Genomic DNA, 17,248 nt, shown 5'->3' with positions numbered 1-17,248 from the left:
TAATATCAACTCCCCTACCCACCTCTACAAATCTTTTCTTAATCTTCACATTTAACCGTATTTTAAAATTATGCTAATCTGAGGAGAATTCATATAGTTAACCTAAAGAGGGCTCATACAACTCATAACACTGGCCTATTAAAATTTTTACTTGCCTGCTGAGTGTTTGCTTTCAGATCTGGCCAATTTTACAAGGTGCTGAAAGCCTCACCTAACATCCATAGCTGCTTGAGCCTATCTAGCAAAATAAAGGTACTAAAGTAACTGGCAACTAAAATTTCACATAGTCTATTCACACTGTTCTTTAAGGGAAAAAAAACACACTATACTTTCAGACAGTGTAACATGACCCATGTGAAACTCAGCTCAGTATGTCAAAGCATCAAGTAAAACTAAAAATCAAAATAATGCTTCAGAACACCTGTTTGTTAAGAACATCTGTCATAGCTTAAAAAAAAAATCACTTCTACAAAATTAAAGTCTTTATGTTTCAGACAGCCTCAAAAAGCATACGAAAACTAGAATTTAGCTGATAGCATTTTATCCCAGGTAAATTAGTAAGACATACCTAAAAATAATTTCACAGATTTGTAATATACACAATTTACTTGAGCATAAATGATCACTAAATATTTTTATCTTTTAATTTTCCACTGGAATAATTTATTTTATGAAATAAAAACATAAAATACAGAAATGACTCATAAGCAGATATAAATTTGCTTATGCCAAATATTCAAATAAAAATAACTAATAGGATATTCCAGTAGTTAGGACTCCATGCTTTCACTGCCAAGGGCACGGGTTCAATCCCTGGTCGGGGAACTAAGATCCCACAAGCCATGCAGTGCAGCCAAAATAATAATAATAATAATAATAATAATAATAATAATAATAATAATAAGTAAAATCAATAGCATATGACCAAATGTTAGGTTTTCTAATAATACTTACTGAGATAGTACAGTTAATCTGGTACTATGAAAAGACATGTTCATCAGAATGTAAAACTTAAACCAAGGGTTCCCTCCCTGAATATAAGGACCCATCTTTAATATAAAAAATATCACGGTCACCCAAGATGATCATGGTTGTCCTTTCGGTTTCTGTAGATTGAGAACTACTTCACGAGAAAAGGCTATTAAAAATTTAGTAACAATTTTAAATGAATTTGGAGTTTATTAATCAGAAGTATAACCACAAAATTTAAAAACATCAGTACAAGGATATATGAAACAAATTATTTATTCAGTCTACATAAAATATGGATTTGCAGATGCCCTGCAAAAACCCACAGGCTACTACTTCTCCAACCACACAGGTTGAGAACCACTGACTTAAACCAATACTTTGAGAAGAGCATTATCAGAAGCAGTGTTCCACAACGTCTGGGTTTAAAAATATGATAAAAAGACCCCAAAAAACTAAACTATGTTCAATGAATTTTGGATTATTCCAAAGAACAGAGGAGGCAGTAAATATAAAGAATTAAGTCATTTCAAAGAAAGGATCCTACTTCTAGTTCTAGTTACAGATTTAAAGTATTGGCAGGTAACACATGCAGATGGCTTTGGAATATTTCTTAAAACTAATTCAGAAAAATAACCCAAGTCTGTAGTATCCAGTGTCTGGTTATCACCATCTCCTTGCTGAGAGAACTGCAGCACAGAGTGAGGGAGATGGAGCAATACCAAGGCACGGTCTGCGTACCAAATGCGGCTCCAAGTCCTACCAGGCCACTGATGCCTCCCTTTTTTCCAAAATGCACATCAAGCCCTTTCATCCCAGAGTGCCCAACTAACCTCAAATCACTCAGCATCTAAATCAAAGATCCTCTAAATATTCTAGGCATGTTTGGGTTCAAGACAAAATGGGGAGAAACAACTAAATTTCTATTACAATGTGTTCATGGTGACTTGCTACACCTAACAAGCGAGATGCTCACCAGATCACAAAATGCAATACAAAGGACTGTTTGCAGCCATAAATAGTTAGCAGCTGAACATAGTCACTACTGTTCCTAGTGTGAGAACAGTTAGAAAGGACATACCAAAAGGCAGTTTATCCATTTCAGCATGCTCAAAATTCTCTTTGGCATCACACACAAATCCCCCTTAATGGACCACGGTTGGTTTCAATGCTGGGTACTTTTAACTACGTATGACTCACTGATTGTGATAGTCAGTTTCTTCCTTTTCAATTATCTTCAAAGTTTTCAAACTTTATCTCAAACATTTATTGAATGCCAGCTTTGTCTAAAATAGTATGGCTGTGTGACAGTAAATTTCTCTGTGTATTAATTTTCTCATCTATAAAATGGAGATGATAATAATAGCACCTATCTTCACAGAGTTGATATGAGGATTAAATAAGATAATGCACTTAAGCACCTAGAACAGTGTCTAAGGCACCTAGAACACATAATAAGAGCTTAAATGGTAGCTAGTATTATTATTGTTAATTACTATTACTCTCCTTTTATGTATAGTAACAGCTTCCATAAGGGTATTGTATGTATTATTAATTCAGTAGTTCTCATAGTTACTATTTAACTACTGATATAAATTTGTTAACTCCCCAATTAGATAGTAGAATTCTTAGACCAAGGACCACATCTCTGCCTTCTTTTAGAGGCAATATAGTTGAGTGATTAATTACACAGCATCTAAGCCAGACCACCTGGGCTCCAGTTCTGACTCTACCCCTCACTAACAAAATGACCTGGGACAAGGGATTTTACCTCTACCCTCCATTTCAGTGATTTGTTACCACTATCTACCCAAAAGGCCCAAGATAGGATACCTTCCTCTCTATCTTCCACCCCCCTTTCACATCACCTAATGACCAAGCCCTGTGATTTTACACTTTTTAACATCTCTACTGTCTATCCTTGCTCTTCATTTTCACTGACATTTCAAGCTTTCATCATCTCTCCCTTGCACTACTCATAAGTCTTAATGGATGTACAGGACTTAGATGTAGAAGCAGGCAGAAGCTGTTTCAGGCAGATAGAATGGCATGTCAATAAACTAGGAAAAACAAGAAAATTTAAGGGACAATGGCCAGATTAGCTGGACTAAAAGACTTATAGAAAAGAGAGTTATTATAAGATAAAGTTAGAAAACTAAACTGGAGCCAAACCATGACAGATTTTACATCCCAAGCCAGGGAATCTGAACTTTTTCCTGTAAGAATTACTTCTTTTTTAATAGCAAAATATTTACTTCTGATACTTGTATCGATTCACTGTAAAATGCCTTTCTTATATTTCTCTTCTTCTTCCCTCCCCATTTTCAAATAAATGGAAAAGATACACTTAAATCAGTATGTTATTACAATATTACCTCTCCAGATCATACTATAAAAACAGACAAGTGCCCTGTACTAGCATATGCTCCTCTAAAATAAAGACTGTCTTCAGATAATGGGAAAGCACTGAAGTTTTGAATAATGTATGATTCAGGCTTCTGAAACTGATAAAATGCTCAGAGAAGTTATACTTTTTGCTAGGTAAGTCCTTCTATCATTCAAACATAGCCAATGGTATGCTAAGAGCAAATTCTTAGGAATACCCCTTGCTTAACATACTGGTCATATTGTCAAACTTTTACCCTTTATACATGCGTTTTAATAGCTTATGGGAACTATAATGAAGTTCTTCACAAGTTTAAATTCTTAGCCTTTGGGAAGGCACAGACACTTTTGAGATCTTGATCAAAGTTTGGGAGTCTATCCCTAGAAAAATCCACAAATAACATACACTAAATCTTGCATTTTATTTCAAGGAGTTCATGAACACTTAACAGCCATTCACAGGCCACAAGAATACCCATTCTACAAGAATGCTATTTTTTTGTGTGTGATTTTATTTCTGGTGCATCCTTCTAGAATTTCTTTTTTTTTTAATGTGGACCATTTTTAAAGTCGTTATTAAATTGTTACAATACTGCTTCTGCTTTATGCTTTGATTTTTTGGCCGCGAGACAAGACGTGGGATCTTAGCTCTCTGACCAGGGACTGAACCCGCACACCCTGGCACTAGAAGGTGAAGTCTTAACTACTGGACTGCCAGAGAAGTCACAGGACTGCTACTGTTCACATGAAAAAGGCAGTAGTTTTGCCCTGTCCTAAGAAGGCAGGTATTTCAGGTTTGTTTGGTTGGGGTTTTTTTGGTAGGGATTTTTGATCCGTAGATTTTTACGGATCCAGCCAGTCTCTCACCTAGTTCTTTTTATCAATGTCATATTGTCTGTGACTGTGGAATAGAACAAAGATAACAGAGCACCTTGAAATAAAATTTATGACCTTGTCCTCATTAAAACCATGCTGCAAAGAAATGAGCTAACAATCCATAGCTGGAAATACAGCCATAAATGTAACAGTGGTATTTATTTACAACCCACACCCCACTGACATCTAGTCCTACTCAGTGCCAACAAGCTAAAATCCAGGAAAAGAATGCTGCACAAGATTCCCTTTAGTCACGTGTACACATATCGGTATAAATACAACAATGAATAATCTTCCCAAGAAATCTCTGTGTGCAAATGATTCCTATATCTGAATGGTACTAAATCCTCAAACTTGAACTTCTTTCATTACAGACCTCCACTTCTTGTAGAATCAACTCTGGGAGGCCATCTAGTGGACAAACTGTAGAAACACACATTCTTAACTACTTGAACACAGTTTCAAGTTTCTCCTTATTGCTTCATACTAGATAATGTTTACTAAACAATGGTGCCTTCTCAGAGATTAAGAGTCTGACTCTCTGGCCAAAACACACCTATTAGACCCGAAATGGACCATATTATTTTAAATACTGACCTCTCCTTAAAAACAAAAAAGCTCACAGACACAAAAATCTCAATAAAAGGGCACCGAGAAAGTTTCCAGATTTTCTTCTTTGTTACAAGTGGTTATATAAAACCACAAGCCTTAGAGACAGGCGTTTTCATAATTAAAATTGTGAGGGAAAAAAAAAGTATCAGATGTAAATGATCTGGATAGCTATCTACATTGTTAGGACGGGAACTACATATTAGGCATCTCTATGACATCCTCAGAACCAAGGACAATTCTTGACACATAGCATGTGCTCAGAAATTATAACTGAATTTAAAACAAATCATATGACACAAGCCTCAGTGCCCTCCAATTAAACACACAGAGCCTCAAATTCCATTCAGGTACCTTTAGTGGGTGCAGGATGTATACTGATAATTGGTTGTTGCTTTGCCAATGGCATAAGTGTTGGTAGTGTCTGAATAATGATGGTTTTTGCTGGAACGCTGGGGTTTGTTTGAGTCTTGGGTGCTGCTGGAAGTAATAAAGGCTTCGGCTGAATTGAAGGTTTTGAATTCATCTGAATTTTTTTCTTTGGAGTCAGTCCATTTTCTGGAGAAAATCCAAACAAACCACAAATCAATTTATAGCAATTAAGCAAATCCTAAAAAGCAGATTCTATTACACACCTTTCTACACATTATCTTGACCTCTGACTACCCTTAACTGAAGTTTAAGCATAGCTACTCTATATCTTAATGGACTGAAGAAAAGTCCTCAATCTGAGGGCTTCCTTTTTGACCAAGCTGCAGCTTTGCCAAAGGGACACATGAACTGGTAAAGAATAGCTAAAATCCCTGAATAAAGCATAGAGGTGAACGAAGTTAACAAATGTCACAGCCAAATGGCCCTCACATTCAATATCTTTAACTGAAACTTTGACATTTCTCCTGAAGGTGATGGGGCCCTAAATCTCTTTTAAAGCATCATTCACCTATAAAGACATAAACAACCAAAGAAGGTTATTTCTTCCCTTTCCTCTCCACATTAATCATCTACAAAAAACAAAATAGGTCCACTAATCTAAAAACAGCAAGCCAGCATAATAAACATACACTTAATCCAACATTTTCTTCTAAGAAATGGAGAGTCTAAAATAGAGATAACAGAAGTTAGGAGATGGAGTAATACCAGTTTTGCTCTTGGGACTAATGATGGGCTTGTCTTCCTTCAGTGGCTCTGCTGAGGAGGGGCTATTAGAGCTTTCACCATATAAGGAAAGGGGAGACATCTGGGAAGTAGAAGACAAATCCAACTCCTCCTGTAGCAAAATAAAACACAAACAAATTCATGCAGAAGAATACTATCCTTGAGCAAAAAAACTTGCTTAGGAAGAGAGGCAAGATCCATATATAAACAGAGAAATATTTCAAGACAACTTCAAGGCAAAGGTGTGATATATTAGAACCATGTCTATATATTAAGCACTAAGAGACAACAGATAAATCAACATTATCCATCGATACTAAAGGAAAAAATAACTAAAAAGGAAGTATGTCTACTTTATCCTTTTAAAGATATGAATCACTGACCTGATCTGCTTCTACATTTTCTCCCACAAACTTTATATTTTACTTGGTTCCTAGTCAGACAAATATTTAGCATCATTATACAGTTAAACACTAATATCTTTTCCCCATCATCTCTTATTCAGTCTTACAGGAATCTCAAAATCAAATAATTCTTTTTTTTTAATAAAAATGCATATACCACAGTTTGTAAAGAGTATGTGTGTGTGCATCTTTTTTTTTTTTTAATATTACCTTGGCCGTGCTGGTGGCAGCATGTGGAATCTTAGCGCCCCGACCAGGGATCGAACCTGTGCCCCTTGCACTGGAAGCATGGAGTCTTAACCACTAGACCACAAAGGACATCCCAAAAGCAAATAATTCTTACTATTTTTATCCCTTTCTAGTTCTTCACACTGCCTTTATCCTAAATGTTTTGAAAGAAAAACACTGAAAAGAGCAGGGCTATTTTATTTTATTTAATGGGTAAATTAATAACACAGATATATAAATATTAATATTTTCTAAAAGTCTTCTTAATATTCAGTGGATCTGTCTCATTTTGTCAGAATAAAGAAACTTAACACAGAATAAAACTAGCATTTCAATTCCAAGAGAAAAAGCTGTTACGGGCACACGTACATACATACATACATCATACCATCTTCAAAAGAATCTGTAAGATTACTGAACGAAGGATGAAGAGAATACTTGTTTACTCTCAGCATGATGTAGCCTCCCTTAAGTCAAAAACTCCAGAGGCCATAAAGGTAGAAGAAATAGACTATAATAATTAAAATATTTAATTATTTTAATTAAAATAAATCATAAACAAAGTTAAAAAGATCTATATTGGGAGAAAATACTTGCCAAAATGGACAAAGGACAGAAACCACCATTTCACTGAAAAGGAAATGCAAATGGTATCCAAAGGCAAATTTAAAAGAAAATCTTTTTTTTAAATCATCAGATAAGAAAAAGTTAAAACGACCTGAAAGAGCATCTGGGAGAAATCATCATTCTCAGTCATCCTGGTGAGAATGAGAATTGTTTCATTCATTCATCCTTAACACCTATTAGGCGTGTAGCCGTAAGTGGGGGGGGGGGGGGGGGGTGAACCTTACAGAGTATATTTTATCAAAAATATATTTGGAAAAAAACAAAGAGTACAAGATAACACAGCAGGAAATGATTATCTTCATGGCCTTAGATGCTCAAAAGGTATTTGATAAAATTCAGTAAAGATTCCTCATAAAAGTCCTAAAAAATAAGGACTGGAGGGACACTTTTCTTAACATAAATAAATAAAAGCTATGCATAATTGGATAGCCAGTCATACTTAATGGTAAAATACTAAATGCTTTGCCATTAAAGTCAGGACAAGAAAGAAAGAAGTGCTTTTTCTGTAATTCTAGCAAACATACTACAAAATGAAATAAAAGGAATAAACATTAAAATAGAAGAGACAGAAGTGCCTTTGTTTGCTGTCTACGTGGAACACATTAAAGAACCAACTAAAAAATTTTCCCTATGAAAATACTGTATTAACAATCACTTAGAAAATATAATAAAAAATAGTTCACTCATAATAGTAATGGCAACTATAAAATACCTAGGAATTAATTTTCTAAGGAATGTGCAAGACCTATATAAAGAAAACTATAAAACTTAACTGAGAAGCATAAAAGAAAATCTGAGTAAACAGACAGAAATATAATATTCCTTAACAGTTGATTATAAAGGCGATATGACTGGGAAAATTGGTTCATTTCTGTAGTGAAAATTAAAACTAGATTTGTACCTAACACTTCATATTAGGATCAACTCACAAGCCCACAAGGGGACATTTTTGACAGTGTTCATTGCGGTGTAGGTAAAGTGTTGTAGTTACATGCAAGAGACTGATGTAGGCAGAAAAATATGAATTGATATTAAAAAAACTGTGGGGCTTCCCTGGTGGCGCAGTGGTTAAGAATCCGCCTGCCAGTGCAGGGGACACAGGTTCAAGCCCTGGTTCAGGAAGATCCCACATGCCACGGAGCAACTAAGCCCACGGGCCACGACCACTGAGCCTGCGTTCTAGAGCCCAGGAGCCACAACTACGGAGACCACGTGTCTCAATTACTGAAGCTCGCACGCCTAGAGCCCGTGCTCCACAACAAGAGAAGCCACTGCAATGAGAAGCCCGCGCATCACAATGAAGAGTATCCCCTGCTCTCCGCAACGACAGAAAGCCTGTGTGCAGCAATGAAGACCCAATGCAGCCAAAAAATAATCAACTAGAGGATGGAAGATGCCTTAGAGGACTGGGACGGGGAGGGTGGGGGGGAACTCGAGGGAGGGAGGGAGGGTGGGGGGGAACTCGAGGGAGGGAGGGAGGGTGGGGGGAAACTCGAGGGAGGGAGGGAGGGTGGGGGGGACTCAAGGGAGGGAGGGTGGGGGGGAGTCGATGGAGGGGGGGAATACGGGGATACATGTATAAAAACAGATGATTGAACTTGGTGTACACCCCCAAAATAATAAATAAATAAATAAATAAAATTTAAAATAAAATAAAATTAATTAATTTTAAAAAAAACCACTGTGCTAATTTTTTAAAGTAAGAAGTAAATGCCTTAGAGGGCCAGGACAGGGAGGGTGGGAGGGAGTCACGGGAGGGAGGGGATATGGGGATATATGTATAAATACAGCTGATTCACTTTGGTGTACCTCAAAAGCTGGTACAAGAGTGTAAAGCAATTATGTTCCAATAAAGAGCTTAAAAAAAAAAGAAATAAAGACATCTGATACAATACCATGTACATAAACTTAAAACACATACACAAAACTGAAATCAGTGAGAAAAAGATGAACTTTTTAATAAATGGTACTGGAACAATACTTTTTTTTTTTAATTAATTTATTATTTTTTGGGGGGTACACCAAGTTCAATCATCTGTTTTTATACACATATCCCCATATTCCCTCCCTCCCTCAACTCCCCCCCCACCCTCCCTCGAGTCCCCCCCACCCTCCCCGTCCCAGTCCTCCAAGGCATCTTCCATCCTCGAGTTGGACTCCCTTTGTTATACAACAACTTCCCACTGGCTATCAATGGAACAATACTTTTGATAGTCATTTGGAAAAACAAAAAAATTGGATTTGTATCTCACTCATAAACCACGATAACTCCAAATGGATCAGAGATCTAAATATTAAAAATAAAACCTTGTGAAAAATGTGTATTCATAGTTACTTAGAAACTATTACTTCCTGAATAATTTGATCCTAAAGCCACTAGATAGGGCAGTCAAAACCATGCAGAGAGGCAGCCTAGGGGAGTGTCAGGAGTCTAAGGGAGCCCTGAACAGGGAGTCAGAGCATCCATGTGCATCTAATAAGTGCATCCATGTGGGTCAGCTTGATGTAGGCTATCCACGCCCGGAACACAGGAGTCACTGTGAAGGGACCTGCACTGGCCAAATCCAGGATAACATAAGAATCAGAATAAATAATTATAGTAATTGGTTATAATCTGTTGAATAAACTAGGAAACCATGAGTCCATACTGATATAAACAAATAAATGAATAAATTTAAAGTTTGATGAGAAACAGGATTTTTTACATAATTTTAAGTACCTCCTCATAAAATACTTAGATATGGCAAAGGAAGAAAGAGCAACTTCACAGTGGAATAGCCTGGTAGACACCATCTTAATCAAATGAACAAAGTGAACCTCATCAGTAACAGGACAAATGAAAATTGGGTGCCACTACATCAAAAGTAAATGAGTACTATCCTAGGTGGCGCAGTGGTAAAGAGTCTGCCTGCCAATGCAGGGGACATGGGTTCGAGCCCTGCCCTGGGAAAATTCCACCAAAAAAAAAAAGTAAATGAGTACTGATGAACCCAGTGACAGGGCAAGAATAAGGATGCAGATGCAGAGAATGGACTGGAGGACACAGAGTTAGGGGACGGGGGGCGAAGGGGAAGCTGGGACAAAGTGAGAGAGTAGCATAGACATATTTACACTACCAACTGTACAATAGATAGCTAGTGGGAAGTTGCTGTATAACAAAGGGAGATCAACTTGATAATGGGTGATGCCTTAGAGGGCCAGGACAGGGAGAGTGGGAGGGAGTTGCAGGAGGGAGGGGATATGGGGATATATGTATAAATATGGCTGATTCACTTTGGTGTACCTCAAAACCTGGTACAAGAGTGTAAAGCAATTATATTCCAATAAAGAGATTAAAAAAATTAAAAAAAAAAAAGAAGAAACTTTGTGAAAACTGTCAGCAGAAAAAATAGAAGTGCAGACACGGCAATATTCTCAATGAGGAATCAAATGTCAATAGATTCAGCATAAATGACTTTCTGGTATGATTATTATACCAATCACAGCCTATTATAAGTAACGAAAGCATGGACAAAACTCTGAATGAAAGATCTTATCTGACTGGTTACAAAAACATGTATATAATTAAAACACAGTAAAACCTACCTAGATCTCTAAAGGAATGAGTCATTCTGGATGACAGAGTTTTCTCAGAAAGTTGAACATTAACCCTATCAAGACTTTGCTATTTTAAGGTATATTTTTTAGTAAGCGTGAAATCTCTTAAAATGAATATCCATTTCTCTGCTTCTCAACCAGACCATAATATACTAAAGGTAATTTAACATTGTCTCCATGTACCACGATCACTATTATGAATATCAATTTCCATAATATACTGAAGATACATGGAAGTGCAAATGTATGTATGAATATGTACATTATATGGATTAAAGACATGAAATCATAAATCTCCTGAAAGAGAACATAGGTAGAACACTCTCTGACATAAATCATAGCAATATGTTTTTGGATCTGTCTCCCAAGGCAAAAGAAACAAAAAGAAAAATAAACAAATGGAACCTAAACTTAAAAGCTTTTGTACAGCAAAGGAAACCATTGACAAAATGAAAAGACAATCTACTGAGTAGGAGAAAATATTTGCAAATGATATGACCAATAAGGGGTTAATATCCAAAATATATATACAGCTCATACAACTCAATATAAAAAAAATCTGATTAAAAAATGGGCAGAAGACCTGAGTATACATTTTTCCAAAGATATACAGATAGCCAATAGGCGTATGAAAAAATGTTCATCACTAATCATCAGAAAAATGCAAATCAGAACCACAATGAGCTACCACTTCACAGATGTCAAAATGGTTATCATCAAAAAGTCTACAAATAACAAATGTTGGCAAGAATGTGAAGAAAAGGGAACCCTAGTATACTGTTAGTGGAATTGTAAATTGGTGCAGCCACTATGAAAAACAATATGGAGGCTTCTCAAAAAGTTAAGAATAGAACTACCATATGATCCAGCAATTCCACTGCGGGGTATATATCAAAACACTAATGAAAAGATATATCACCCCAATGTTTATAGCTGCATTATTTACAATAGCCAAGATATGGAAGCAACCTAAGTGTCTACCAACAGAGGAATGGATAAAGAAGATGTATATACATATACACATACACACAATGGAATATTACTCAGCCATAAAAAAGAATAAATTCTGCCATCTGCAACAACGTGGATGGATGTAGAGGGTATTATGCTTAGTGAAATAAGTTAGACAGAGAAAGAAAAATACTCTGTATTATCACTTATATGTGGAATCTAAAAAATAAAACAAACAAATGTGTACAACAACAACAACAACAACAAAAAAAGTAAATGAGACAGACACAGCATCACTTCTGTGATATTCCAGCCACAAATACAAAACCTGAATCTTATCTTAAAGAAACATCAGACAAACCCAACTCAGGGACATTCTACAAAATAATTAGTTTTTAATCTCCAAAAGTGACAAGGTCATGAAAGTCAAGGAAGAATGAACTGTTTCAACTGAAGGAGATTAAAGACACAAGACAACCAAATGCAATGCATGATTCTAAACTAGATCCTTCTGCTCTCTAAAGGACGTCTTTGGGACACCTGGCACAATCTAAATGGGAGTTGAAGATTAGATGACAGTACAATATAAATATTTACTTCCTAATTCTAATGGTTGTATTGTGGCTACAAGACATATCCTTGCTTGTAGGAAGTAGACACTGAAGTACCTGGGAGTGACAAGGCATCAGGCTGGCAATTTATTCTCAAATGGTTCAGATAAAAAATAATTCTTTGTTATGTACTTGTAACATTTCTGTAAGTCTGAGGTTTTTCAAAACAAAAAATTAATATAAGCAAAAGAACAAGAATAAAAATATTATAATCTCTGAGCAGTGAAAACCCTCCTTTGAGTAACAGCAACAACAAAAAGCAATAAAAGATTGATAATTCAGTTATGGAGAAAAGTATGCCTAGAGAAAATAAACAACAGAAATAAGCTTAAAGACAAATGACAAATTGGAGAAAAAAACACCTGTAACTTATTTCACAGAGAATAAGACCAATACAATCCAATAGAAAGGTGGACAAAAATCTGAACTGTTCATTAAAATAAATGCAAGTAGGCCTTATACATATGCAATATATAAAAATATACATATGAAATATATGAAAAGATGTCCAACCATATTTATAATAAAAGAAATAGAAAATAAAACATGCTGTGTAGTGATGAAGGAAAATTGGCCCTCTTACATACTGCTGGTCAGAATACACAACTATACAACCCTTGGAGGGAAATCCGGCAATAAACAGTAACATTAAAAATGTATTCACCCTGATCTCAGCAATCTCTCTTTAGGAGTATATCCCAAAGACATTCTGGCAAAAATATGAAGCGACTTATGTACATAGTTACTCATTACAGCTTTGTTTGAGTCCAAAAAAGACTGAAAGCAACACAAATGTTCATCAAAGAGGAAATCATTGAATAAAGTATAATACAGACACCCAATGGAACACATACAGCCATATAAAGGAATCAGAAAGATTCTATATCCTGAAATTGGAACTACCTCCAGGATATACCACTAAGTTAAATAAGCAAGGTACAGAGCAGGGTATGTAGTATGCTACCTTTTGTGTAAGAAAGGATAGAAAGGAAAGGACAGAAATCAGGCTTCTGTGAATATACCTTGTTATATAGCAACACTTTTGACTTCAAAAGTAAATTAAGTTTTTAAAATTAAATCATTGGAGAAATTGTGGGACCACAGAGAACTTTCAATAGCAGCAATCAGAAAAGCTTCATTGAGAAAGTAATTTTTGAACTGGGACTTAAGGATGAATAGGAGTTTTTCAAGGGAAGAAAAAAAAAAAAGAGGCTATTTCAGGCAGAAGGAAGAGCATGCAGAAAAACCTAAAACGGTAAGAGTAGAGATCTCGCTGCTCTTGTCCACTGATGGTGTTTGGCACATTCCACAGTTGTGGAATGACTGGAGCACACAAGAGCTCTCAGGATTAAAGCTAAGGGGGGTGTGAAGGTAGGAATAGGAAGGATAGTGAGAAACAAGACTGGAAAGGTAAACAGGAGCCAGATCATGGAGGACCTAGTACACTGGCAGTTTGAATTTTGTCCTTGTAAGGGCTGGGAAGGTTTTAAGCAAAAAAAAAAAAAAAAAACCTGACACAATCAAATTTGTGATTTTGAAAGATTTCTCTTTGAAGATCCCTCTGCTTAGAAAGGTTTGGGGAGTTAGGAGGCAGAGAGGCCAGTCAAAATTCTATTGCCTTATTGATACAGCCACTATGGAGAACAGTATGGTTGTTTCTTGAAAAACTAAAAACAGAGTCACCATATGACCCAGCAATCCCACTACTGGGCATATACCCAGAGAAAATCATAATTCAAGAAGACACATGTACCCCAATGTTCACTGCAGCACTATTTACAACAGCCAGGACATGGAAGCAACCTAAATGCCCATCAACAGATGAATGGATAATGCAGATGTGGTACATATATACAATGGACTATTACTCAGCCGTAAAAAGGAACAAAATTGGGATATTTGTAGAGACATGGATGGACCTAGAGACTGTCACAGAGTGAAGTAAGTCAGAAAGAGAAAAACAAATATCGTATGTTAATGCATATATGCGGAATATAGAAAAATGGTACAGATCAACTGGTTTGCAAGGCAGAAATAGAGACCCAGATGTAGAGAACAAACAGTATGGACACCAAGTGGGGAAAGTGGGGAGGGTTGGAGTGGGATGAATTAGAAGATTGGGATTGCCATATATACATTACTAATATGAAAAAAAAATCTAATATTACACTTTAAATAAACATAAATGTATTGTATGTCAAAAATAAAATAAAATAGACTAAAAAAAATTCTATTGACAATTCAGATGAGGTGATAATGGTCTACCATGTGTGGAGAAGGTGAATCTTAGAGATACTAAGTGGATAGAATCATCAGGATTTAGTAATTGACTATATGCAAATCATGCCAGAATGAAGATACCTCAAATTTATAGCAGATATAACACACTGAAACAGTAATTTGCATTTTTCTTCTTATATTTTTTCCTTTCTCCATTCCAAAAAATACCTATGTCCTTTGGTACTTCCTTTTCCTGGCCTCAGAGCTTTTGTCTAGATGAAATGCAGAGGTATTTTTAAGGTACTTTTGTGAAAAACCCTATTAGCTCATTTAAAAGGTAGTGCTAGGCATTCCTGGAACTAAGGAGACCATCCTAGGTTCTAAGGCTAAAGAGTTACAAAAACAGACCATCTTACAATCTTTCATGTCCTCAAAGAATATATATTCTAACAGTGAGTAAAGAAGGTAGCAGGGAGAAAAGACAGTAAGTCAATAAACAAAAAAATATTGGATACTGGTAAAGTGCAATGAAACAATGAAATTATGAAGACAAGAACATAAGGGAAGGAGGGCAAAACCAAAGAGACTAACAACTTTCTAGCTCCCTCAAGGCGCTTCCTCAAGATTCAGCTTCCTCAGGATTAAATGAGATATTAAGGCTTATATTAGCACTTAATAAACATTAACTGCCTTCCACATATACATATTTTCCAGATTTCATTACAACCAAAATCACTGTTCAAGACTGGTTACTTACAGGAACATGCTGAGTTGAAGAATAAGAGTCCACTGACTGAGGAGATGAGACTGAACAACTTGAGGAGGCTGGAGAAAGTGGTTGAGGTTCTGCCTTAATATCTTTAACTGAAAAACAAGGAGCAAAAATTTTCCCACTGGACAATATACACTCAGAATGAAATGAATAAGAAGGTAAAATCTACTCTTAAAATTCAGTGATATAGAAGGTCACCAAAATATATCATCAAGTGAAAATTCAAGATGCAGGAAATAGTATATCATTTGTGTAATAAATTATGTATGTGTACACTACTACTAGCATCTGCACTAATTCTCTTGAAGGATGAACATAAGAAATTGGTAACAGTGGTTGTCTCTGGGAAGCAGAACTTGTTGCCTGAGGGACAAGAGCCGAAGGAGACATTTTTCTACTCTACAGATATTTTGTACCTTTTGAATATTATGCAATATACAAAAAATTATAGATTCGCCCAAAATAATTTTAAAATGTAAGGAACAGGACAGAATTATTATGGAAAGCATTTTTGACAATACAATTAAAACACAAAAATGTTCCTATCTTTTGAACTGTTTATTTTTAAAAATGTATTGAGCAACTACAGACTAGGTGTTCCTAGGTGTCAAATTTATAACAGGGTAGGAATCGGGGAGAGAAGAATCTCTGTGGCAGACAGTGTTCTCCAAAGTTAGGTGCAAAATATCTACCGTAACTCATTATAATGTGATCTTGCCACTTCCCCAGCAAGAAGTAGCCACTATTTCCTCCTCTGTTTGAATCTAGGTGGGTTTATGACTTCTTCAATCAATAGAGTATGGAAGTAATGCTGTGAATCCCAAGGCTGGGTTACATTAGGCAATGCAGCTTCTATTTTGTGTGCTGAAACACTCACATTTGAGCCTTTGAAGTCTGACTACCATGAGACCGCTCGGCTGTGAGGAGGCCAGGCCATACAGAAAGATGATGTATAAGCTCTCAAGTTGGCAGTCCTAGTCTTTAAGTTATGCCAACCAAGCATAAGACATGTGAGTGAAGAAACCGTAAAGAAATTCTAGCCCCCAAATGTCAGGCTACCCTAGCCTTCAAATCTTCCCAGGTGAGGTCTGGACACCATGGAGCAGAGATAAGCAATTCCTGGTGCATCCTGTCAAATTCCTAACCCATAGATTCTGGGAGTCCAATAAAATGGTTGTTGTTGTAAGCCATTTTTAGAGTAATTTGTTACACAACAATAGTAACCAGAACACTGGCCTTGTGTAGATCCTATTCTAAGAGGGAAGACAGGAATTGAGCAAGATATACAAATATATAAAATGAAAGGGAACAGGAAATGCAGCAGTGAGGAGGACTGCAATTTAGATGGGGAAATGTGCTGGTTATTTACCCATTGTCTCTCAGCTCTAAGTCCACCTCCTATAGTCTGTGATGCAAATTATTAATACATGTGCCAGCTGGCTTCCTTTTAGGTCCTGTCAACAAGGAATACTAGAAGGATGATAAAAGGTAGAAGGGGAGGAGGCATTTCTTCATCCTCCCATCAGCTTCATTCCAGAAGGGACAGTTTACGCCAGGTTCTACCTTTTTTCAGCATACCCAAAACCCACCTCATTGGGCCCCTTAAAGATACTAGCAACAGCTAACCTCCTCCTCAGAAGTATATACACGGGACACCTACACTAAGTTCCTAGGTTCTAAAACCACAAGCCTCTGCCTTTGATTCCCTAAATTCTGTGTAATACTCAAATAGGTTAATCTCTTATAGAGTATTATACATAATACAAAATCAATATTTTTGAATAATAAATGTTTTATTCATTATGTGATTAAGACATAACTATGAAATTCTTTATATCTATTTT

General features: G+C 36.2%; 1 protein-coding gene across 7 annotated transcripts in view; it reads right to left on the bottom strand.

Moving 5' to 3' along the window:
• Nucleotides 1-17,248, bottom strand: part of ATF6 (activating transcription factor 6) — a 235,502-nt gene that overhangs the window by 202,524 nt on the left and 15,730 nt on the right. For 6 of the 7 annotated variants that reach the window (XM_057727666.1, XM_057727667.1, XM_057727673.1 and 3 more), the window contains 3 exons: nt 15,390-15,496; nt 5,977-6,106; nt 5,194-5,397 (listed from right to left, as the gene is read on the bottom strand). In XM_057727666.1, coding sequence (XP_057583649.1) covers nt 5,194-5,397; nt 5,977-6,106; nt 15,390-15,496 — 441 coding nt within the window. Of the gene's footprint in view, nt 1-5,193; nt 5,398-5,976; nt 6,107-15,389; nt 15,497-16,773; nt 16,824-17,248 lie in introns of those variants that run through there. The other variant, XM_057727672.1, reaches the window with a different exon arrangement.

The sequence above is a fragment of the Hippopotamus amphibius genome, chromosome 3, assembly GCF_030028045.1.
Source record: "Hippopotamus amphibius kiboko isolate mHipAmp2 chromosome 3, mHipAmp2.hap2, whole genome shotgun sequence".
Classification (NCBI taxonomy): Eukaryota; Metazoa; Chordata; class Mammalia; order Artiodactyla; family Hippopotamidae; genus Hippopotamus; species Hippopotamus amphibius.
Note: the sequence above shows the minus strand (reverse complement) of the source record. Positions and strands in the feature narration are given on the sequence as shown.